The following is a 26,194-nucleotide window of genomic DNA, read 5'->3' as shown; positions in this document are numbered from 1 at the left end:
AGTTTCAGGCTTTGTTAAATCGTATTTGCTCATTTCGTACACTCTATTGTCAACTACACTGCATTGTCTTTGTTTTTATCGTCTCGACCGTAAGCAATTGTCGACTGTGTCTGATGAGATGCTAGCACGAACTGAAACAATTAATTAATTCATAGTGAAGTTCGCAGTCGAAGTTTATGTAGAGCTCCACAGCGAAATCTGGTATATACACAGCTAGATTTCGTATATTTTCTGGAGATTCATATTTGAAAGCTTACTCGATTAAAAAGCTTGAAGGCTCTTCCAAAACACCACCATCTGGTCAAACTGAAATTATAAATCTGTTATGAGAAATATTTTAAACAATCTTCAAAACTTCCCAGAAGCAATCTTGCGATATTCGAATTCAGACGAACTTTCTCAATTTATTTGTTTATTTTTATTTCTAGGGTACCTTGGTAACTATGTTGTAGCAACTAGAACAGTGTTGGTTAAGAATTTAATTTTTATCATTAACAAGGGGTCGCTATATTTGCGGTAACTGGCGGTAAATCGCTCACGAACACATTTTATTCCGATTTTCCTTCGGAGTGCCTGGTCGTGTCGTCGATATAATGGTATAAATGACATAAGCGACAAAACGCGTTGTTTTTTGTATCTTTTATTTTCTCAGCGATGGCAGAACCGATTTTAATATTCCTAGGCTTATTTGAAAGCTTCTATAGAATTGTCACTTCTGAAGATATAATAATACCTATAAGTCACGTAAACGACTAACCGCACATTGCACTATGGTCCGAAACGGGAAATTAGCGTGACAAAAATATTTTCACTATTAAATATTGGTTTTTTGTAGTTGGTATCCTCACAAAAGTTGTTTATAATCAAATGGCGCTCCTTTTGATGAAGAAAGTTACTAGGGTGGTCCTCATTTAGATTGAAATCTAATATCTAACTTTCTTAATTGAACTCAAAAATGATTTTGTTGTACAATAAAGTTGTAGGAAATTTTATTTTGAGCTACTTTGTTGAAAAAAGCACCTCTCTAGCTCTTCATTTGATCGAGTTACATCAATTTTCCCGAGTAGAAGTAGGGTGGATCCTGAAAAATCACTTTTTTTGTTCTAACTTTTTTGTGAAACTAGTCAAGCTTCAAATATCAATATTCATTAGATGCCAGATCGATAAAATGTATCCTATGCGGTTCCTGAAAGGTCATAATATAAGTAAAAATTTAAGAGAAAATTGGAAGGGTGTTATTTTTTTAACTTATTTAAATTAGTTTTAAAAATAACTTCGAAAAACTCAAAAGAATTGCATAACTCTTAAACGCCTTAACGTATCAACATACTCCCTTCAGCAAAATAATAGTATCAAATTAGTTCTACAAATGTTTCATACATTGTATGTTCGAGAAATGAGACACACAAAAACTACAACTGAAAATAGATTTTTTGTAAGTCAAAGCACTTCCTGAAACCCAAGATAATCATTAGTTTGTTAAGATGAGTAGGATGTATTTATTCGAACCAAAACTCATTGTTCGTTATTTGGTACACAAGTGGATGAGAAAGAAGGGCCAGTGTCATAGGTGTCTTGGCACGATGTGGATAAAAATATTTGCATTTTACTAACTCCCACCAGCTTGTTGGAATGGTTGTCGAATCATGAAAATTTCTGTTCATAGATTTATCATGGCCAACTAGTTCGGAATAACCCTATTACACAGTATCTCTAATCCTCAGTTGCTCAAACTCAATTGAAATAGTTATTTTGGTAATAAATTGATTAAAATTGTTCTGCAATCTATTTTCGGCTGTAGTTTTTGTGTGCCTCATTTCTCGAAAGAACAATGTATGGAACATTTGTAGAACTAATTTGATACTATTATTTTGCTGAAGAAAGTATGTTGATACGTTAAGACGTTTAAGAGTTATGCAATATTTTTGAGTTTTTTGAAGGTATTTTTAAAACTAATTCAAATAAATTAAAAAAAATAACACCCTTCCAATTTTCTTTTAAATTTTTACTTATATTATGACCTTTCAGGAACCGCATAGGATACATTTTTATCGATCTGGCATCTAATGAATATTGAAATTTGAAGCTTGACTAGTTTTTGATGAAAAAACAATCATAACTTTTTACTGGTAGCTCATATGAAAAAGCTTGGTTGAGCAAAATTATGCGCAATGATTGGTTTAACAACTCTTCTGAATACAACTTTTCGATAGGACGTTTCACAAAAAAAGTTAGAACAAAAAAAGTGATTTTTCAGAAGCCACCCTACTTTTATTCGGGAAAATTGATGTAACTCGATCAAATGAAGAGCTAAAGAGGTGCTATTTTCAACAAAGTAGCTCAAAATAAGCTAACAATATCAATCAAATGTGGAAGTGTTATGACGAATATTTCCGGTTTGAGAGATGTAATGTTATATGTGACATAAGATGGAAGAATCGATTTCGAAAGACTTAGACTTGTTTGAAAGCTACTATTAGGTTATTTCTCTAATGACCGAAGATGAAGATGAAACTATTTAAATGGCAAGACAAAGGCATTATCACACCACTAGATAGATTAAGGGGGGAGTAAGGGATAATTAGAAACAAAAAACATGTTTTGTAATTTTTTACCGAAAAACAGCTTAAGCAAATTTATTCAAACTTTTCTTACATTATAAAGCATCATTAAAAGAATATTCAGTTAAATTTCCGTATATTAATATAAGAAAATAAGGTGTTAACAGAGCATTCCGCAAAACGTCTTTCGAGAATCACGTTGCGCGGTAAACACGATAACTCATCGTAGAATTATCTGAAACCTAAAAATATTATATTCACGAGTTATTTCTTCCTCCTCCGTCATTATCAAGTTATCAAGTTATTATTTTTTGCCAATTTTGAGGTGAAAAACTACCATCATATAAAAATGGAAAATTTTCAAAAACGTAGGGGGGAGACATTTTATACCAAGAAAGTATGTTCCAAGTTTGAAAAGAATCGAATCAGTAAATTTTGCAGGATCGTGTTCCCGGACTTCGAGAAATTGGTTTTCAGAGAAACGTGTTTAAATTTTTTTTCTCTAAAAATGAGCAATAAATTATTTTTGGTAACTTAAACTGAATCATTCAATTGATTTGAAATTTTGACATCGGCTACGAAGTCTGTTGAAACAGAAAGGCCAAATTCCACAAATTCCGCCCAAATATTAAAAACTAACATTAACCCATTATAACCCAGGGGTTCCCAAATTTGAACCAAATGAGCAGATAGCATCAATACCATCATATTTTGTGTTGAAGATGTTACGAAATAAACAGCTTCATTTGTCGATGCCCTTCTTTCAGCCTACATGGATTCCATTCCCAACCCCGCACACAGGGTCAAAAGGTTTTTCTGGCCCGAAGTGGTGAAGGACTTTAAGATTAAAATCTGTCTAATCGAAGATTAAAAAAATAACTTCATTTGTTTCCATTTCTTCGTTACCTGTTACTATTACCTGTTTGTATTTGTATGATATTTGAAATATTTGTACGATTTGTTGAGAATATCATAAGCTCATTTGATAGTGTTTCCAATGTTTAATAATCATACTTACTTTTCTAAGCTAGAGTTCTACTCCATATTCACGTGTTCGTCAAATCTTGAAGGGTCCCTATCCTTATCACTATTTTTTGCAGCCATGTTTTTTTAATATTCCACATTTCGAAGATATAAAAAAATGAATTTGATTTGCTGATGACAAGAAATTTTCGAAAGACTTCAACTAATCATCAAATTTTGATACTCGAGTATATTGGTTAACGATATGCTTTGGAAAAAATACTACTGTATCATCCCACCGTATAATATATCATACGTTCAAATGTTAACAAAAATTTTTCTACTGTTTAACATATATTTTTGGAATTTCACTTCAGAAATAACTAATCTGAATCTTTGGCAATGGTTTGTCAAAAGATGGAAGCATAATCTATGGTTGCGAACATAAGATTCACACGAATGTGTTGTCTACTTTTCTTTGGTGATTTGTGTGAACTTTACAAGAGTATAATACAAATAAAACGTTGACACTTGAAAACAATTTTAATATACAAAGAAATTAGAAGTGTAAACTATCAACTAATGCTATAGTAAAGCTGTTAGGTATTAAACTTCTAAAGTAAACATGCATTGAAATATAGAAAGTTTTGCGTATGATATATCATACGCTAGGACTTAATGGGTTAACAGTGATTTTGACAATAGTTTTGTATCATCAGATCGAAAAGTTCCATAGGGCTGTCCATTGTAGTGTTTTTTGTGATCTTTATATCAAATGTCATCAACTGAACTCTAACGCCATTTTTGTTTTCAACGCTTAGTTTAGTGTAACACCGACTATACTCGCTTTAATTTGGGTGTAATCAAAGCATCCTTTGCTGCCCTACACCGGTTTTGTGTCACCATTGAAAACAAGAACGCTATAAAATAATTTGAGAAATTAGATCGTTTAAATTCAAACAGTGGTTTGAAGGCTAATTTTATTACAGGTGCTCCATAAGACATCAGTTGAGTTCCTATTACTGCCATAAAGTGCTGTTCAAGCAACCATGTTTGGTCTATACGTGTTGGGTAAATTATGTTTTTGAAAGAGCTATCAACATTGAAAGACATTCTATACGATTCTGAAAAATAATTACTCGGTATATGAGAGAACAATTTAGCAACATGCATTCAGCATTATAGACAGTAAAACGCAAAATTTTTCCGCATTTCGCCTTTCAAGGGTCCTCCGCCAGTGCCAAATCATCAACACTTCCTCTACCGCATCGGTTGGGCCCAGAGCGACCGCCACCGGTGCGTGAGCGTGAACGAGAACGCGACCGGGACCGCGACGGATACTACAGTGATCGTAACGAGCTGATACGAGAACGTGAACGAGACCGAGACCGCGACCGCGGCTATCTCAGTGATCACAACTCCAAGTAAGAATAAACGCCGGTCTACTCTTCCGAAGATTGATACTAATTCCAAATCTTTTGATGCGTCCAACAGCTACTCAGCGGCAACACGTTGTGCATCCTGCATCGGAGAGTCGGCCCGTGCCCAATGGTTCCGTCATTCCGACGGTTGGCGATCGGGCAGTTCAACGTTCGGTTCGGGTTCCGGTGCCGGCTTGGTACCCCAGCAAGGCCTCGGTACGGGTGTCGGTGGCGCTGGAAGTGGCGGCGGCGGCGGTGGCCACAAACGTTCACCCTGGGATTCCTTGCCTTCGTTGCGTCAGGATTCCAGCCTGAACGATTCGGGCTACAAGAGTAACCGGGCGGACTCGTTCGAGCAAAGGTAGGTAGTGGCGGGGTAGAGACGTGTCCAGGAATTCCACCGAAGAGGCACGATTCATATTATCAAACTCTGATGTCAAGTTCTATCTCGTCCAGGGGTGTGTTCGATCGCCAGGACAGCCTCCGGTCGGACTACATGAGTGATCGGGAACCGCGGTATGGCATCGTGCAGCAGGCATCGATCGACAGCACGGACTCGAGACTGTGCTATCTGACATCGTCTGAGGTAAGTGCAATGTTTGTGTTTTTCTAATGTTTATCCTTGATGACAGTTTGCAATCGATGACAGAAAAAAACAGGTGTTCAATAAGCGTTTGATACGGCAAAAAAATACTCATTGTGCAATGAAAAATAGTATTGTCGATAACTTGTTGTATTTTGTACATATAGTACTAGAGATAAAATGAACAATAATTCGATTCCAGGTAACATTTCTATTACAGTATTTTCACTGCAAATTTAGTTAGGAGAGTCTTAGAGATAATACCATTTCACTGTCGGCGTATAGATTTGAATTTCAATAATGGGAACCTTGTTTGTTATTCGGATCCGCTTCCCTTGGTACGATTTGGCTCAAATTTTGCACAAGGACTTTTGCGAGATCCTGAAACTTATCGGCACTACCGGTTTGAGAAATTTAGGTATGACCTTTTTTGGCACCCCAATATGCATATTTGAACAAGTAGGTTCAATAAAGCGATTGATCATCAAGTAGCACATCGCAGATCATCGGTTCTCCTCCCATCTTTACAAATTTGTTTTTTTTTGCGGACCCTCATATAGTGTGAGGTGGGGTAAATCCGACCTAGTGACTGGATTTGACTATAAAATTCTATTTTACATTGAATTCAAGCCGATATACATCCCAAAGTTTATTTTTCTATTTGACCGAACGAATTGTAGATCTTCAGGATACTCGATCTTGAGTCAACGTTCTCCAGTCGCTCTGAACTCCCGCTGCGAGCCCATCTTCTTAGATTGCGCACATCCAGCGAGTGCGAGGTCTACCTCGACGATCTCGCCCAGGCTCTCTGCTGAGCATCACGTAGGCCATTCTCTCTTCCGGCATCCTTGCTACATGTCCAGCCCACTGTAGTTGCCGTATTTTATTAACCTTCCAATGTCTGCATGTTTGTATACTTGGTACAGCTCATGTTTCATGCACCTGCGCCATTCTCCATTCTTTTCTTTACCGCCGAGAATTAGGCGCAATTTTTATCTCAAACATGCCGTATACTCAAATATTTGTTTCCCTGAACGACCGTGCCTCGTGGTCGTATAAAGCAATTGGTAGGATCAACTACTTATATAAAACAAGTTTTGTGTGTGTCTGCAGGCTACGGGATTTCAGCTGGTTACGGAGTCCGTAGAGTCTAATATGATCTGTCACAATTCGTTTCGTTTCACTAAGTCGTACGCTGCTTAAAAATCCATAAACAAATGACGAGTCCACAAGTTGTACTTTCGAAACTTATCAAGACATTATTGCATGACTGGTACTACGATAATACTGACACTAAGACTTGTAAGATCAGCGCCCTATGCATTGAACCGCCAACCCTTGTCCGTAAAAGGACTCATACAAAAATTGTTTCGTTTATAATTGAATTGTGTTGACCAGCATAAACAAACTAACGGTACTTTCCAGGAAATTCAAAATTCTGAAAAAGTACATTTCACCGTGATACTGATAAGGTCACGAGGAACACAAAAGACAACGCCTTCCTAAATGTTCAAAAAAGAACCTAACAGTGGTTTTGACAATAGTTGTGTAGTCCTACGTCAACAGTTCGAACAACCCAAAAGACTATTCCTTGTAGTGTTTCATGATATGTACATTAGGATGCCAATATTCTAATATGGTTAGCACTAGTTTCGTTATGTGGTAGTATTAAAAAAATTAATGTTCAAAATTAAAAATTTGAAATTCAAGATGGCGACTTCCGGTTTACTGATATTTCTTGAAAACTTTTGCAATATGGGTATTTTTGGAAAGCTTTTAATAAACATATGCCGCAAAACTATGTCTGGTGCCGTCACTATCTCCAATATAACATTCTCCGGTTTATCGATATGTCTTAAAAACCCTTAATACAAAAAAAAAATCCGGAACACATTGGACACCAATAAACGATGTTTGAGCTCGTTTCAAAATTCAATTATGTGACTTCCGGTATAGTGTTTCCATGGAATACCAAGTTCAAGGAATGAGGCAAAAACTTTATGCAAACTAATAAACCGGAAGTCATTGTTTTGCATTTCAGAACCACCTCAAATATCGTTTTCCGATATCTACTTTTCAATCTCGTTCCGAAAGTACCCATATTGTAAGGGTTTTCAAGGAATATCAACAAATCGGAAGTCGTCATCGTTGTATTCAGAACCACCTTAAACATCGTTTTCCTGCATCTTTTCATCAACAGAATTTTCTAAAATAGTTTCATGATCCACAAGATTTTCAATGTGAGATCTGTAATCCAACCAATTATCTCTATGATAGTTGAATATAGAACTAATTGGATTAATTGAAGCTTCGTTGGAAAGTCTGAATGTTACAGGAAGATGATTTGAGTCAAAGTCAGCATATGTAATCGGTTCACTACAAATGTGACTTTGATCCGTTAGAACCAGATCAATTGTAGACGGGTTTTTCACTGAAGAGAAACAAGTCGGATTACTGGGATGAAGAACTGTGAAGTAACCAGCTGAGAGTTGATTATGAAGTATTTTACCATTACTGTTATTTTGCCTACAATTCCACTGAACATGCTTAGAATATAAGTCCCCTATAACGAAAAATTTCGGTCGATATCTTGTGAGTTTTTGCAAATCGCCTTTAAAGAAATTTAATGGTTCGCCGGTGCATTGGAATGGCAAATATGTTCCAGCGATGAAATAAATTCCATGAATGGTTTCAACTTCGATTTCCAAGCTTTCAATAACTTTAGTATTGAAAAAAGGTAAAATTCGATGTTTAATTTGTCGTTGGACAAAAATGGCAACTCCACCACCCATTCCAGTAAACCTGTCAAATCGATGAACCACATAATGTGGATTACTTTTCAATTTGACATTTGGTTTAAGAAAAGTTTCTGTCACAATGGCAATATGAATTTTGTGAACTTTGAGCAAATTATTAAATTCATCTTCACTCGATTTTAAAGATCGAGCATTCCAATTTAAAATATTCAAATCATTATTTAACATCACTATTAAATTTCAAATTCATTATAATATTATTTGCAAATTGCCATCCGATTTGAAATGCTTCAAAAAGTGATGAAGTCGAATTCATTCGGACGATCATTTGAAAAAGTTGATCTTGTAGGTAGATCATTTTATATTTATTTATATCGCCTAAATCGATATAAATAAATATAAATTCATTTAAAGTAGCGAATGGCATTGAAGGAATATTAGTAGGTAGCCTGCCATTAGAAGAAGATGATTTGGCCGATCTACCTATTAATAAATTGTTTTCGTTAGAAGATGAAGTGCAAGGAGTTCCTGTGTTTTGATTGTTTACATTGGAAGAATTAAGTGGTAGGTTTGTACCTGTCACACTAGCGTACCTGTCAATAAACTAAGAACTAAGTGCCTTAGAAGAATTAGGCGTGGCATTTGTAACGGTTTTTTGATTTTCAGGTATGTTCTGTAAATTCAAGGTCGTTGATTTGATTTATTGTCTAAGCGAACGAGCGTTTAAATTTTTTCCCTGACAGGACATTTCAAATAATTGGATTTATGCTTTCCATCGCAATTTGAACATGAAAATTTATCAGTGGTTTCATTCATTGCATTGGACAAACGTCTTTCGAATGCGATTTACCACAATTCAAACACCGTATATCGTATGACAATTTTTGGTTTCCTGGCCGAAGCCTTGGCAACGACGACATTGCGTTAAGTTTGCAATACGATTGTGCCGTTTATAATGTTCCCAATGAATTTTAATGTGTGAAATGAAACGTACTTTTTCTAAAGTTTTAAAATTGTTTACGTCACTTCGATTGAAGTGTATTAGGTAAAGTTCATGGGAAATTCCAGAGCGTGGTTTAGAAGTACCATTCGCTCTTTTTTTCATAAGTATTACTTGGGAAGGGGCAAAACCAAGCAATTCTTTTAGTTCATTTTTAATTTCATCAATACTTTGATCATTTGATAATCCTTTCAAGACAGCCTGTCTGATTTTCTATCATATGAATAAAATTTATGAAGTTTCTCGGACAAATATCGGATAAGACGTTCGTAATCTTCCAATCCATCAACCAAGACTCGACATTCTCCTCTTCGTCCGATTTCAAATGAGACTTTTACTTCCGGGAGAAAAGTAGAAAGCTCAGTACGGAATGTTTTGAAGTCGGAAATCATCACCGTCACTGGAGGCATAGATTTTTGTTTCTTCCCAGAACGACAAGTGTCCATTTTGGGAGTTTTCGAAGAATTATCTTCTATGTCGCTACAATCGGATTCAGGAAGAATCTCGTAAATATAGTTAGACGGCGTAGAATCAACGGAAGGGAAATCCCTGCCTTGTCTTTGATTTTTATTTTCAGATTCTATAAGATCGTGAATGTTATTAGAAAAATGTTGAATAACGGATTGTGATTTATTCCGTATTGAATTATTTTTAGCCTTAGGCTTGTTGCCCTTCCGGTTGGACGCAGGCATTTGTGAAATGAATGAAATTTGAAATTAAATTAACTAGGCTAAATTAGTGTTCGATTAGACTCCTAGTTTTGAAAAGTCTTGATAAAGACTGATTTTGTGGTAGTCTTAATAAAGACTGATTAGTTCGAATAAAAGTTCTTTGAATAGTTAGCCTTAAAAAAGGCTGAATAATTTCTTAGTCTTGAAAAAGACTGTTTATATTAGAATATCACTCTTTGTATAGCCTCGAGAAAGGCTGACTAATTGTTAGTCTTTAAAGTCTGTTAGTGATTCAGGTAGCCTTGAAAAAGACTGAAGCCTTGAATCAATGAAACTCTAGGTAGTCAGAAAAAATTTCTAGGAACCAAGAGCTATACGCGTGCGGTGCGAACGACTGTTCAACACCGACTGGACATTATTTACTTCATGCATCCTGGCGCGCGGCATTAACCGTTTCTGTAAGTTTGTACAATTCGGCCCTTATCGAATTTTTGTTCATCTTTTTCCTTATGCAACACTGTTCTAGACCTTCTCTTCAGACCGTCGGATGAAATCCCTGATACGATTTAACTATTAAACTAGTCCGTAACAACAGCCTTTAGTTCAGTTCCACAAATATCAAGATGCAATTACAGTTTGTCTGGATGTTTCAATACAAAAAAATCGATAACGGGCGTTTGAAAATTACTCCCAGTGTTGCTTAGTAAAGTTTCGTGACTGATTGTGAGAGTATCATTACAATATCGTTATTCGAAGTATTGATTATCGTTATCCACCTGTTTTGCGATCTTTTCGGCAAAGCTAGGATATCGCTTAAAAAAACCTATTTCAGAATGAATTGATCCAAATTTTTGGTAGTTTAGAAGTTTTTGAAAAGCTGCTCTGACATATCATGCGTTGGGGATCGGAACAAATGGTAATCGGATGTAACACCGTCCGATGAATATGGCGAGTGGAGTAAAACTTTTCATTACTGCATTTCCAAATAAGTTTTTACGACCTTAGAAACTTGGGGTATGGCATTGTCATGAAGTAAAATTACTTTGCCGTTACTATCTCTGTATTGTGGTCACTTTTTCTGCAATGCTCTGCTCAAAATAAATAACGAGCTTTCTCGATTGTCCGGAACATTCCTTGTCTTCCAAGTTGGAATTTTCTTTTCACCATCACCTTTTGCATTTCAATAGTAGCAGTTAATTTAGCAAAAAAATACAACTAGTATCAAATAAAGCTATATTTTCGTAAGAATTTTATTCTTATCTACTGATCAGCTATAATAGGTTTACACTTAATATTTACATAAATCGAATTAAGCTGTGTAACAATTAGACAGCGATAAAAATTAAATTGTATTCTACTGACTGCCCAACATTCATTCACAAGGTAAGTAAACATTTTTTACATTCCACAGAAACAAAAAAGAGCACCCGGAGAATAACAATAAACAACACTAGATGTAATACCAATCAATCAAACATTTATCACAGATCATAAACAGATTTAATTCCATTCATAACAAGTCCTTTTGGACATCCCGCTGGAAGCGCTACTCGAAAAAAATGAATAAATAAACCAATAGAATTATGTCGCATCGGTTCAAACAGTTTTTGCATCATAAACAGATAAAACCGTCTAACAGCCATGACCCTTGACCTCCATCAACGACAGCGCGGTCGGCTTTTCTGTTTGGAAAATTTCGCTCAATAAAATAAATTTTATTTCATTCGAGCTTAAAAAAAAGGATGAAAATTGGCAGTCGAACAACAGACCCACAGCAGGGCGGCTCATTGCCACACAGCGCTCATGGGAGACTACAAAAGCCGTGCCGCTGTCTAATGTTCCGAGGAAAACGCAGAGCCCATTTTCACCACGCCCTATTTGGTTCCTAACCGGTTTTCCAAAAGTGTGAGTTATTGTTCGATCCATGGGGCGATAAATTAGAATTCTTAGGGCGTCGTTTGAATAGATGAAGGTTATATTTCTTTGCTCTAGTATCAATCTATTATTCTACGAATGTGAACATCAAAAAAGAAAACATTCGTATCTATTCGTTGGGTGCTATCTTGCAGACTCAGTTGTAAGAAAGGCATGCAACACAATACAGCAAAGACAATACAAGCTCTTTATTTGCTTCAACCGAAAAAAGTATCTAACCAAATAACTATAAAACGAATTTTCAATGTCGGGAGGATAAAGGTTTTTTGTCGAATTTCGCAATGAATTTTTTTTTTTGATCTTGTGGTCATTATGCACGGGATTGGGAATCGAACCCAGATTGGTAAAATTCGATTGTTACTATAATTTACATTTAGTTTACCCCTGCCTTGAACCCGATCCGATTGTATTATTGTTTTGTCCATGTCTTTGAACTTCTAAAGTTCTAAATGAAAATGGCATATTCAAACTTGTTTGATCATCGAAAATGTGTTGGTTTTTCTATCGAAACGAATAAAAAATTTGTGGAAATGAAAATAGACACACGAATTCGAAATTTTTACGGAGGTGGCGTATTCACTGAAAAAAATTCGTTTTGTAGGAAAGCCAGCGGAATTGAAGTTCTATGAACATCGTATCGTTAGATTTGAGCTTAAAAACTGTTCGTTTGCCACTTTGGTGCTTATATCAATTACTGTAAATTACACTATCTTTTAAACAGTGAGGTACTATTACTAATTGAAACATTTCAAATATTTTTGACATCGGACTACGCCTTTCTTTAGTAGGCTCACCTGGGTGCATTTTCAAAATTTCTCAACACGAAAGTGTAACGAAATGACTCCAGATTTGATTTATTAATAACTTTTTTCCTGTTTGAGTATTTTCTCTAATTCTTCCACGAAATTAATGAAAAAAGGTGTAAGATTGTTGTTAATGCCATGTTTATTGCGTTAACATTGTTGAAATAGTGAAAAAATGTTCAAACACGGAACATCAAAATCAACCGAATCTATAAACAGACCCTGTTGTCCGTTTACTAGCTCCAGTCTATGATAATCCATGACACATCGAGTGCGCAGGCTGCCATCTACGCCAAGACAGTGGGAACTACACCCGGCGATATTCAACTGGTGCTTCAGTTAATGACGAATATGAGGCTCCGTTCCTAAAGCCTCAACGCAGAAAAAACAACCACTGGTGTTGAACATTCACAGTGTAAGTTTCGCTTTAAACAAGAGCGATTGCGTCATCCAGCTGCTGGTCGTTTTGTATTGGAGAAATAGAAAACGAAAAGTGGACAACGATGGGGAATATTATACTTAACTAAATTATCTAAAGAACTATTAAGATTACTTCTTGGCAAATTGATAAAAATTAAAATCATCAGTTTAGTGCTAACTATGAATAATTCGAATTTCGCACAGCGAAAAGTGCACAAAGTTTCACTTTTCGCTGTGCGAAATTAGCATCAAGCGAGCGCAAATAAAGATATCCGGTATTTGGCTGCATCGTGTTCGAGAAAAATGTTCCGAACAGTGTTTAACACTCCAAATACCAAGCCTCAAAAAAAGTTGGAACGGTAACTTTAAGCTGTCATAGCTCAGCTGTTTTTCAACGAATCTCAATAAATTTTACACCATCGAATTTTGTGAACTTCGTGAATTGATTCCAAAACTTTGTAGCAGACGATTGGTAAAGGAAAACCAATGAAAATTTGATTTTTCCCGTACTACTCTCAAGAAATGTGGTACAAATACAGAAAATTTCTATTATTGGGAAAATTTTGCCAAAAAAAACAAATCAAACTTTGAAATTTTATGACATATATTTTTTTATTATTTAAGTTGAAAATTTATTATGAACAAAATTTACAAAAAAACTAAAACTTGGATTTCACTGAAAATCTTAAAAATTTTGGTAAATATTCTTAAACTCTAAAAATAATTATGTTTTTGTATTGGACCAAAGATCTAAACCATTTTTATGCACAACCCAAACGGAATTGATAACTACTAAAATTAGGTTTTTTTGTTTAAGGTTTTCCGTCAAATCTCAAAAAACGGGAGAAGATCGGAAATTTCAAAATTTCCTATGTATATTACGTTCCAACGTTTCTGCAAATCAAAGAATCCGTTTTGAATTCATCTGTTTCAAAGAGACGTAGAATTTGTTTCTATTAATAAAATAAATTTTGTGACAACACGAAAATTTTAAATTATTTCAATGGCTTTGTACAATAAGAAATAGAACGTAAAATTATATGAATTTCATATACTAATCCATGGCAAAAGAAACCAACTACAATTAAAAAAAAAATTATTGCTTGATTTTTGTTTTACAAGCAATTAAGAACAAAAAAATATATCTTAAATTTTTCGCTATTCTAAACAACATCAATTATAATCGATAGAATATTGAAATTTAAATATCACAAACTTAGAATTATTTCGGAATGATTGAATTCGAAAATTATTTTAATTTTCTATTAGCAAACAATTCAGAAAAAGTAGAATTCTGAATTTAGCATAAAAAATCACACGAAATTAAGTAAAACTTGTTTTTATCCACCAAGTTGTGTAATGATGCCTTTCTCATATCTCTCTTATTCTCATATAAAAACTGTATTCTATTTTGTTTGATTTTTGAAAAACATGAAAGCTAGTGCATGAACTAGTGTAACCTACAAAATGAAACAGTTCTCAAATCGGTTAGGCCATCTTTCTCAGTGAAGTGAGTTCCACTATTTCAGGTACTTATGAAACTGGAATCGCCCCGAATATTGGCTTAGCAGCAGCCTTTGCGATTAGCACCAACCAACCAAGCTTTTTGCAGCTTACAGTTGTCTTCGTCTCGAAAAACAACATCGTTTGAATGCTTTTTACTGAATGAAACCCTGCACCTATGTTATCAAAACTAATTGGCTCAAGTGGCATGCTCTCCTAGTTATTTGAAGATTCATGCCTTGCGTAGCTTCTCATCAACTTCCTGATGGGAAGGGAAGGATAAAAGGAACATGGAAGGGAATTGGGAATTGGGTGAGGTGGGAAAACAGCACAAAACATAAAGAAATAAATCGTCCTGCATCCCCGAAAGGATGCTGAACGATCTGCAGGTGCCAAAATGCACGGTTGATAAAACCTCCACCCACCGAGAGGCCTTAGAGATTTTACAAAAGCGACACCATTCTGCATTCCCCGAAGAATGCAGAACGATTTCTTCCCGAATGTGGACTTGAGTTAATTTGACACTTTAGAATACAAAAATACCTTATTTTCATATATAGCTAATAAATGACTTACATGATACGAATATTTTTCAATGAAAAACATAATGTATGAACATAATTTAGAAAAAAATGAAAAATATCTCCTCCGCCTTTTTTTATAAACATGCCCGAAAATATTTTCTGTCAAATACAAGAAACGGATTTTTTTTCGTTTGCCTTAATGTTAGATATAGCAGTTTAAAAATAACCTGTTTTTGAACTAGTTTTGCTCATAACTTCGGTTCAGAAAACGCTACCTGAATACGCCGGTCAGTATAAAATTGGTTTTGAGAAACTCTAAAAGATGTTCAAAGATACCTATACGAAAAGAGAAAAATATAAACGCTAGAGCAAAAAATCTGATTTTTTGAGGAACACCCTAAGTTGCTCTTACTACTATGGTGACCGTTGCAGATACTACTATGGTGTCCTCAGCAAAGCTGCTCGATATAAGTTCATCTACAATTTTGCTGAAGAATGCAGTCCTCTATCTCAATACATCCGGAAAATAAGTTTTGGATCACCTTAATAATAAGATCCCCCCTAATACCATGTACATCGACATATGGCTTATCTTCACTGATCATTTGTTTTTAAAGACATCATAGCTCTAAAGTATAAGGTGAAGCCACAAATGTTTTTGTCCTCCTAAATTGTGGATCCGGACCACTGTGCAATGCAATTTAACTCGGAAATTTTAAAATTTCCTATCTTTTAGCTATTTTTTGAGATTCTACGGCAAACCTACAACACAATCAGAATTTTAGTAGTTATCAATTGCGTTTGGGTTGTACATAAAAATTGTTTAGATCGTTCGTCCAATACAATAATATAACTATTTTTAGAGTTTTAGGTTGTTTACTAAATTTTTTAAACTTCTCCGTGAAATCCAAGCTTCAGTTTTTTTCTGTAAATTTTGTTTATAATAAATTTCCAACTAAAATAATAAAAAAATATATGTCATTCAAACTTTCAAATTTAGTTTAGTGTTGTTTGGAAAAATTTTCCCAATAATACAAATTCTCTGTATTTGTTCCAAATTTATTGAAATTCTTTGAACGGATATATAATTTTGGTTATCAATACATTGTTTCAGGTAATGATTCCAATATTCTGAATCAAAAAAATGTACATGTCATCGCTTTATTTTTGAGTTATATACAAACATGTGAAAAAAAATGAAAAATTCATATATATTTATAAATTCATCGATTGTTTAATGTTTTCTTTTGATTGCGCAGGAATGGTAGTTGAGCGAAAATTGTAGCTGGTATCACTAGCAATCGAATGATGTATAAAAATGTATAGGTCATCGCTTTGAATTTCGAGATATTTACGATCATTGTAAAAGGTCTCACCATTTCTTAGGTCATCTATCTACAGTTTTCATTATAACTTTGGGTAGACAACCCTATTTTTCAGTGCATTTTATTTCTGGAAGTATTACCTTTCCAATGGTGAACAAATTTTGAAGATCGGTTGACTAACAACAAAGTTATGATTCGGTAAAGTTGAAGTTCTCAATATCCGATTCGCGATGCAGGTGCCGCATGAATGCAGATAGGGCACATTTTGAGCTTGAAAAAAAACTTGGAACGAGAAAAACAAGATTTTCATTAGTTTTTTCTAAAAGATCGTCAATAATGATATACTTAAAATAACCTACAAACTTCACAAAATTCGAGGGTGAAAAATTTATCGAAATTGGTCAAGTAATGATAGCTCAAAGTTACCGTTCCAACTTTTTTTGAGGCTTGGTGCTTCGCGTAACTTTTTTAGGCTTGGTATTAGGAGTGTTAATATCGTAGAGAATTTAACAATTTGATACTTCTGAAACTCAGAAATTCGGTCCTTCTGAAAGACAGGAATTTGGTCCTTCTGAAAGGCTTCTTGTAAATTTATACAGCATTTTGATAGATCTTTCAATGAAATATGCAAACTCGAAACATCGCAATTCTGTCTGTTGCTAATTTTGTGACCATTAGGACCGCCCGTTTGTGAAAAAGCTACAAAGGAAATCACGTATAAAGAAAATTCTTAATCAAAATTGGTTTAGTATTAAGTCAATCGGCATTATGAGCAGTTCGAGCGATTGCGTCATCCAGCTTTTGATCATTTGTAATGGAGAAAAAGATAACGATAGGGAACATTATACCAAATCAGCCGTTCTAATGGCTTTAAATGTTATCTAAAATACTATTAAGATTACTTCTTAGTAAATCAGAGGGGAAAATCATCACTTTGGTGCAAATCTATAATAATTTGATTGGCGTTGTGCTACTTTCGCAGTGCGAAATTCGCACCAAACGATCACAAATAATGCTAGCATTTGGTTAGTATTTAATATCGCAGAGCATTCAACAATTTGGTCCTTTTTGAAAGCCAACCCTTTAAACATTTCGACAGTTTCTTTCATTCAAATATTGAGATGTATGAAATATTGAAATAGGTATATGAGCGATTGTAGGACTTGTGTAACGATTGTATTTATGTAATAGGACAAAGACTACGCCTGGCACCCTTCTTTCTGGTATACAAACGTAATCGTCCGTAACAAAACCCCTAATTGTCCTTGCCAGGGCTTTAAAAGTAACATAAAAAACTTATTTAGGAACTTATACTGCCGCTCTAATTCCTAGAATACAAACTCAATCTTCTGAAACCGAAAGGTCCTTCTCAGGACTACAAAATCTTAAGTGGTCATGCGGGATCAAATCAGTTAATATCTATAGGCATCTTGAATGCAGAGCTAGGTCAATGTCACGGTTATGGCTCAAATTTTTGTATTCCGATTTATATGGTTTTATCCTAAAAGCCGTTCGCCTTTCGGAGCTTTATTTTGCTCTACTTCTGAGCAGAAGATACAAACAAATTTTTTTCAACATTGCATATAATTTCCAAAGCAGTTATTTTATGGATCTTTTTTAGCAGATTTTCCAAACTATGCTTTTGCACGGAAAAGCTAGCGATAGCAAAACAACTAAAATATTAGTTGTTTTTCTGAATTTGATTGGTTAAAATTTGTTACAACTAATCGATTTTTGTTTTAACCATACTGTCATTTTTAATTTACCGTGCTGATAGTTTAGCAATGATACCCAGCAAAGACACGCATACCACAAACGACTGATGAAACGTTACAGTTGAACAAGCGGAAAATGAAACGTTTCAATGAGGTGTCACTCGTGCAACTGAGCAATGACGCAATCCCAGCAAAGTTACCTGTATGCATGAAAGTAAAAAAAAAATTTGTCTTGACTAAATATTCTTGAAATCTTTCAGTTCAGTTTTATAGTTTCAAAATGTCGGATTTTTTCGTGAAAAATCGTAGTTTTGACTTTAAACAACCACCAAAACAAGAAAAAAATTTAAAAAATCCAACAGAAACGTTGAGGTCTAGAAAAACATCCACTCTATCTATAGTGCTTTGATTTGTAGACTTCTGATAAGTCTGCGCTGAGATACAGTGGACACCGCAAATCATGATTTTTAAGAAACGTTCTCAAAAATATCTCTTCATCGACTCACTTCTCAATATTTTTCCACGAAAAAATTACAAAATGTTGTTCGAATGATATTTTGTATTATGCAAAACACTCAAGTTCATTTTGTTGAACGATAGTTCTGAGAAAAAATTGTAAAAACTTTTGTTTTTCATCATTTATACCCTACCCCCCTAGAATGTTGCTGATAAGCCTAATGCTACAGATGTACTTTCAGGAAAATACAAATACACTAAGGTTTCTTTTTACACGGGGGTTACGTACGGTGTTTTTTTATTCAATAATAACATATTTAAAGGTACACCGCTTAAGCTCTAAGATGCCAAGGGTATTTTCTAATCTTAATTAACGACTAACTTAAAACTAGGGTATTTTCATTAGGGTAGTGGCGTATTTCGGTTACAATGGTCCATTCTGACAGATTCAGCATGCAGCTGGCGATCGGCAATGGTCGGTAGATTTAATGTAACACGAGTGTCTTCCAGATGACGATTATACGTATCAATGAGTCCGCGAGAAACACCCCTAGGCCACGGAGACCCGGCGGGTGGCCCGCATGTTGGTCATCGACTGGAGTAGTTTTCCGTAGGCGATAATGGTGATGTTGCCTAACAGATTGAAAGATGCATAGAGAAGTAATTTTGTGGAAAATGGAGTGAATAAAAGGGACAATGAATGACTAAAAGCGACAAAGACCTAATTAGTTGACATCGAGATGATGGAGAAACTGAGGAAGAGGGAACGAAAAAGTTTGTGACATCAAAAAGATCTTGTTATTTTCGACAGAGATGGTGGGCAGGCGAGGGATTGGGAGAATCGGGCAAATGTTAGTCTCGAACTTGTAGAAGAAAGATTATTCTTAGCCTCGACAAGAGAGTACGTACCGTGTTAAAAAAATTCGTGTAAAATAAAAGTTAAATCAGCAACATTTTAGTTGAAACAATCAGGGCGTAAAACAACAATTGCAATATTGTAATTTTGCGATCTGCGGGTTTTCCGTGTGGTGCACTTCTTTTTATCTTGTCCTGAGCTTGAGTGACCGGTTTGACTCAAAACTTTTTACAAATTTTATTCAATATTCAAAATTACAAAATTTTATTCAATATTCAATAAATTTGAATAAAGACTTCAATACTCTACTAGGTGGATTAAAACAGGTTTTTTTTCTTTCAGAAATAGAACAGGACTAACAAATTTTTAAATTTTTTTCAACGAATACAGAGGTATAGTTTTAAAATGTCTAATGTCAATTGTATTCTGCTCAATATTTGCAGGATAAACAAAGAAAGTAATGCAACATTCGAATCGTATTTAGAGTTTACCAATAAACTAAAGTCTTCGAGGGGTCATATTTCTTTGGTATATAGAAAAGCGATAAACACTCTATCTTTTATTCATTTATTTATTTCTGGAGCAGGGAAAAGCCCACTGGAGATAGGTTACTATCAATCTATCACTATTTTTCCAGTAGGCATAAAACCTCCTCATCTTTTGTGCCAACAGATTACAGAATATCCAAATGATACATTTCATATCATTTACTATTATAACTACATAGCTAAATACTTAGAACTAACGATAAACTTGATTTTGAGTTTATCTTTAATATTGATGCGGACGAATTGAAGCATTTATACTACTAGACATGATGGCACTTGAAGCAGCGAAATCGTGCTCGTAATTTATGAACTGATCCCAAATGAAAAAAAAAAAGACTCATTCGAGTACGCTATTCCCAACAGTTTCGGGTTTACAATTTTTCGGTTTCCAAATGAATCCTTTTCAACGTTATAAACGTTGATTACACAAAACTGAACACAGTACTGCGTGTGAGTGGAAACACAAAGCAAAAGAGTGGAGTGGTCTCTTGGGAATTTTCATCGATTTTCAATTGCACCTTCATTTGTCTGCACACTGCCGGGAACTGTGGACTTGTACAGTCAAAGTCTGGTGTGTCTGGTGAGGTTGAAAACTTCGACCAAAACCATGTTTGCGATCGTAATTTTTCCCGCAGGAATTTGATGGTACGCATTCGATGTTTCTCAACTGACACGAAAGCAGGCTTTGTGTGGGAAATTGTTCCCCAACCATTTGTTAACAGTACAGACCGTAAAAACTGGAGCAATTCTCATTCTTGCTTATGATCCTTCTGAAAGGTTCTGTTTATTTTTTCAACATTTAAATTGTCAGAAAAGTAACGTTTATTATCTGCAAAGCTGCAAGTCTGCAAAGCATTGTGCAGATCTCCTACAAAAGCTAAGTTTTGACATTCATCGGCGTAATTTGCAGTTTAATCCCTTTCTCAGAATTCCTCGTGCTAGAACTAACTATGGCTTTAATGACCCGTTTTCGAGTATGTGTCGCGTATTCAATACTTGCTCTGATGAATTTGATTTCAATTTATCTCGTAACACCATTAAAACCCGTTTTCTCCGCATCTTGTTCCGCTAGTTTTATTAAGATAATTAAACGATATCAATAGTTGTTAGATAGCTTTGTAGTTTGAATAAGAGCAATTTATGATTTCGTTATATATCATTTGGACAAATGTTATCTGCTGATACAAAAGATGAGAAAGTTTTATGCCTGCTGGAGAAGGAGAACAAAAATCTCAGCTCCAGCGGGCTTTTCCCTTGCCTCTAAATAAATAAATTAATTAATAAATAAATTTCTTCCGGACAGATTCGTAGTTGGTCAAACAATTTAGGGTATTAAAACATATTTAGTATGAAGAAAATTACTATAATTTTACTACGCATTTTATTATAGTGGAACATTTTTATCGCTGACGCGGACAAATTCTGACGGCTTAGCATTGAAAAACTAGATTCAAAATTTAAGTTAGTGAAAGAAGCATGTGGAATAAAGAAAAAATACAAACAACTAAATAAAATACATTCAAGCTTCGCTAACGAATCACCAGATACGAATAAGCGATGAGAAACGCGTATCAATTGAGCTCACCACAACCTATAGTTTCGAGAAATGAATAAATGATTTCAGATTAGACTATTGTTGAAAAATTCGAAAGAATAGAAGTATAGAAGAGATAAAAGCAATTTGTTGAAAGAAGTGATAGTAAAGTAAGAAAGTGTTCTGGTAACTGAATGTAGCAAAATAAAAACTCCTGCAATTTTGGCCTTTTACGACATGGAAGCAGGGAACTGGGTGTAATCTTGGCTACATTTTTAAATTTGGCTCCGTAGACAGCAAAAGAGACAAAAAACAAAATCTCAAATCAGCGTCTGACGGCAAAGCAGAAAGTGAAAATATACTTGTGATGCGGTGTGTGTGTTGTTTTCTGTTGGATGGGTTGCCATAGAGATAGGATTGTAATTGGCTCTGGCAGACAAGTAAAGTGAAGCATGCTCGGTTCTTCTAATCAATAAGGCTTTCTCTTCATGTGTTTTGCGGTAACATTTTCGTGTTTTTCATTACATAGTTCCATTCGCATGTCATTTTTTCTATCTGTTTTTCCCATTAGACACTGATCAAATTTAAAATTAGCTTAAGACGGCTCTACATTTTAACAAGACTTAAATCAAATCATTACATTTTCGTACTGTCGGATTTAACACGAACTCTAGACTGATCCTCTCCGAAGAAAGATACCAAGGCCAAGATAACGACTTAAAATGAAAATCTACAAATTTCAACCTAATCAGTATTTATATTCACGAGCAAAACATGAATTTTGCTAATACTTTCTAATAGCAAAAAGCCATACCGGACAATCCGATTCCAAAGCTTCTTAGCAACCCAATCATTAATTTAACTAACATTACAGAAAGTGGCTCTTTATCAAACGTCCAGCCCCGAAATAAGTATTACGACAAATTCACCGAATACGGAAAGGAATTCAGAACGGCATTGCGGTGAGGTGACCTTTCTCAAAGTAAGCGATTTCATTTCTTTTTTCCCTGTTCTTTTTCCGTCCAACACTCAACACTAGAACTGATTGAATATCCCCGTGAAAAAAAAGGTACACTCTTCATACGGGACGAAACAAATTGATTGGATTGCATTTTATCGGGAGACCGAACCGTTCACCGGCCACCGAAGGCAACAAATGGCCGCTAGGAATTATCTACCACCTACCGATCGACCTGCCGAATGCTTTTCTATCCGGCTCCGATGATTCAATTGAATTCGAGCTCACTGACGTAATACCGTAACCACTTGGGGTTGGAGACGAAAGGGGGCAGGGGGAGAAGGTGTGCAAATCCCTTATCACCTATTCAACCCAAACCGAGAAAACATTGAAAAGTGCCACACCGAAATGTTCTAACTCGGTTCCACGGTGCCGAGAGTTTAGCGCTAGTTAATCCTTCAAATGGTAGCATAATCGAAGTCTCTAACACCTTCTGATTCCGAATCGATCTGTAGTGCTGTAGTGTCTGCAGGGCAGAGGAGGAACGAACGGTCAGTACCTACAACGAAGTTGGAAAGTTGCACTGGATGCAACCGGGTACAACTTAGTTTCATTTAGTCCAAATCTGAATATCGAATTGGATTGAACCGGTTCCGTTCCGTTCCGACCTGTATCTAAATTGAATCATTCACAGAATGTTTGTTGCACCTAACTTTCTGACAACCTTTATCAGAAGGCAGCGAGAGTCCAACGGTCGGTTGAAAAATTTCCGCTTCTCGGTACGGTGGAACAGCGGAATTGGCGGAACTATTTCCAATGAACAGTATTCAATCATTCACAAATTATACAGCTTTTGCTTCTTTCAATTTTCTCTGGGTAGCGGCATAGTAGTCAACTTATGTAATTGACTCATCTCACACGGGTCGGAGTTGTTGATGAATGTTAAGCAGAATTGCTTTTTAGTTCTTATAAAAAATCAACGAATACTTTTGGAATAAAAAGTCGTATGCTTCTTGGTGTCAATACACAGTTTGTAAAGAGATTCAGATGTTCTAATTCTTGACCCAATATGTGGGGCTGGGAACCAAACCTCGATTTTATCGAAATTCATTGCGAGAATGGAGCCAAAAAAAATGGTTTGTCGGTTACATCACTTATACTACTATAGTCATTTGACTTTCGAACTTTATCAATGACAGAATAGTAGCTTTCAAACGAGATTAAGTTTGTAGCCATCTTTTGTAAAAAATAGCGGTTTGTCGGTTACGCCACTTATACCATACCGAATGTGTCAGCAATTTGATAAATGACACAATAACTTTTAAACGAGCCAATGCTTAAACGATTATAGAGGTTTTAACCTTAAGGTAATTCGCCTCTTCGGGCCAGAAAAACTTTCTGACCCTATGTGCGGGGTTGGGAATCGAACCCAGGTGGGCTGCGTGAAAGGCATCGACTTACCCATTACGCTACACCCGTCCCCTAAGAGCAATATTTCGCTAACGTCACCTATTCCGTTATATCTCCAGAACCGAAAGGGTCATCTATTTGATCATCAAACTTGACCAAAGACTCTATAGTGGATTTAATACCATGTACTTTCACCGCTTCGCGTGTACTCTGACAGACCTACTTTGATCAAATATGACACGCTCGGCCGTGCGTCTTGACGCTTCGCGTGACGCTTGCACTCTGGCTGCAACCTAAGATTGTTGAATTTATATTCCAATTCTTTTGTCGCAATTGTGTCACTTTCTTGCACGAAAAACATAAAGGAAAATCAACCGGGAAAGTGGATAAGACCCAAAAATTAGTTTGGGGGACGGGTATAGCGTGGTGGGTACGTCTATGCCTTTCATGCTGCTCGCCTGAGTTCGATCCCCAACCCTGCAATGTATTTCGAATTTTACACTAAATAAACTCGCCTATGCGAGTTTCTTGCTTGATATGTTTCATAGCAGTAATGTTTGTGAAGTAGAAACCGAATATATATATATATATATATATATATATATATATATATATATATATATATATATATATATATATATATATATATATATATATATATATATATATATATATATATATATATATATATATATATATATATATATATATATAATATATATATATATATATATATATATATATATATATATATATATATATATATATATATATATATATATATATATATATATATATATATATATATATATATATATATATATATATATATATATATATATATATATATATATATATATATATATATATATATATATATATAATATAAATAACAATATAATATATATATAATGTCTTCGTTAGTGAAATTTTGGGAAACTTCGTATTGTGTCCGCTTTGGTCTTGACTCTGCTTTCCTTTATAGTTTATAGATTATTATTTTAATTTTCCAAAATTTAAAAAAGTTTGGTTTAGGTACTTCTTGAATTTCAGAGCTAGTTTAAGGAGTATTATTATAGGGGAGGGAGCGTAGCAAGTGTCATAAACAAAGGGGGCGGGGTCATGGAAAAATTCATATAACTTGACAAAAATCGATACTTTTTAAAGACCATAGAAACATTTTGCAAACCTTAGAAATGACTGTAGGGGGGCGGGGGATGGATGTAGCAAGTGCCTTTAAAAAGGGGGATGTAATGTTTAAAACGGTATAAGATCGGAACTATTGAACGGAGATCCACCAAACTTGGCACAGATACTTCTTGCTCTTCTGAAAATGTCATAAGGGCATTTTAAAAGCGGAGGGAGCGTAGTAAGTGTTCTTAACAGGGGGCATCATGAAAAAATTTGTCTAATTTGAAGAGAATCGATACTTTTTTAAGACCGTAGAAACATTTTGCATACATTAGATATGATTATATGGGGGTTGGATGTAGCAAGTACCAATTAAATGGGGGTGTAATCTTTGTAATTATTGTAACTTCGGAATTATTGAACAAATTGCTATCAAACTTGGTACATGTACTTTTTGCTGTTCACAGATGGTCATAAGCCATTTTCATGGAGAGAGGGAGCGTAGCAAGTGTCATTAGCCAGGAGGGGTCATGAAAAATTCATATAACTTGACGAAAATTGAAGACCTTAGAAACATTTCGTATACCGTAGATACGATTTAATGGGAGATGGATGTAGCAAGTGCCTTTGAAAAAGGGGAGGGGGGTGTAACGTTTGTAATGGCATAGCTCCGAAACTACTTAACGGATTGCTATCAAACTTGGCACACACACACTTCTTGCTCTTCAGATATGGTTATACGAATATTTCCATGGGGAGAGGAATCGTAGCAAGTGCCCTTAACAAAGGTGGTCATAAAAAACTTCACCTAATTTGACGAGAATCGGTACTTTTTGAAGACCGTAGACACTTTTTGCACAACTTAGATATGATTATAAGGATATTCTGTGGGGAGAGGGTGTAGTAAGTACTCTGTACTATTGTACAATTGCACGAATTGCTATAAAATTTTGCACAGTTATTTCTTTCTCTTCGGAAATAGTCATAAAGGTATTTTTATAGGGGAGCAAGCGTAGTATCATTAACAGGCTATGAAAAAATTCATAAAATTTGAAAAGAATCGATAATTTTTGAAGATCATGCAAACATTTTCCATGCCTTATTTATAATATAGATGGAGG

At 35.1% G+C, this 26,194-nt stretch overlaps 1 protein-coding gene across 1 annotated transcript in view; it reads left to right on the top strand.

The window, feature by feature from the left end:
- The window catches only part of LOC131437784 (protein still life, isoform SIF type 1), a 416,149-nt gene that overhangs the window by 47,631 nt on the left and 342,324 nt on the right, over nucleotides 1–26,194 (top strand). Inside the window, 3 exon segments of the mRNA XM_058607355.1 lie at nucleotides 4,750–4,948; nucleotides 5,019–5,306; nucleotides 5,387–5,531. Of these exon segments, the coding sequence (XP_058463338.1) occupies nucleotides 4,750–4,948; nucleotides 5,019–5,306; nucleotides 5,387–5,531 (632 nt within the window).

This window comes from Malaya genurostris, chromosome 3 (genome assembly GCF_030247185.1).
Source record: "Malaya genurostris strain Urasoe2022 chromosome 3, Malgen_1.1, whole genome shotgun sequence".
Classification (NCBI taxonomy): domain Eukaryota; kingdom Metazoa; phylum Arthropoda; class Insecta; order Diptera; family Culicidae; genus Malaya; species Malaya genurostris.
The sequence above is the reverse complement of the archived record's forward strand: the minus strand, read 5'-3'. Positions and strand labels throughout refer to the sequence as shown.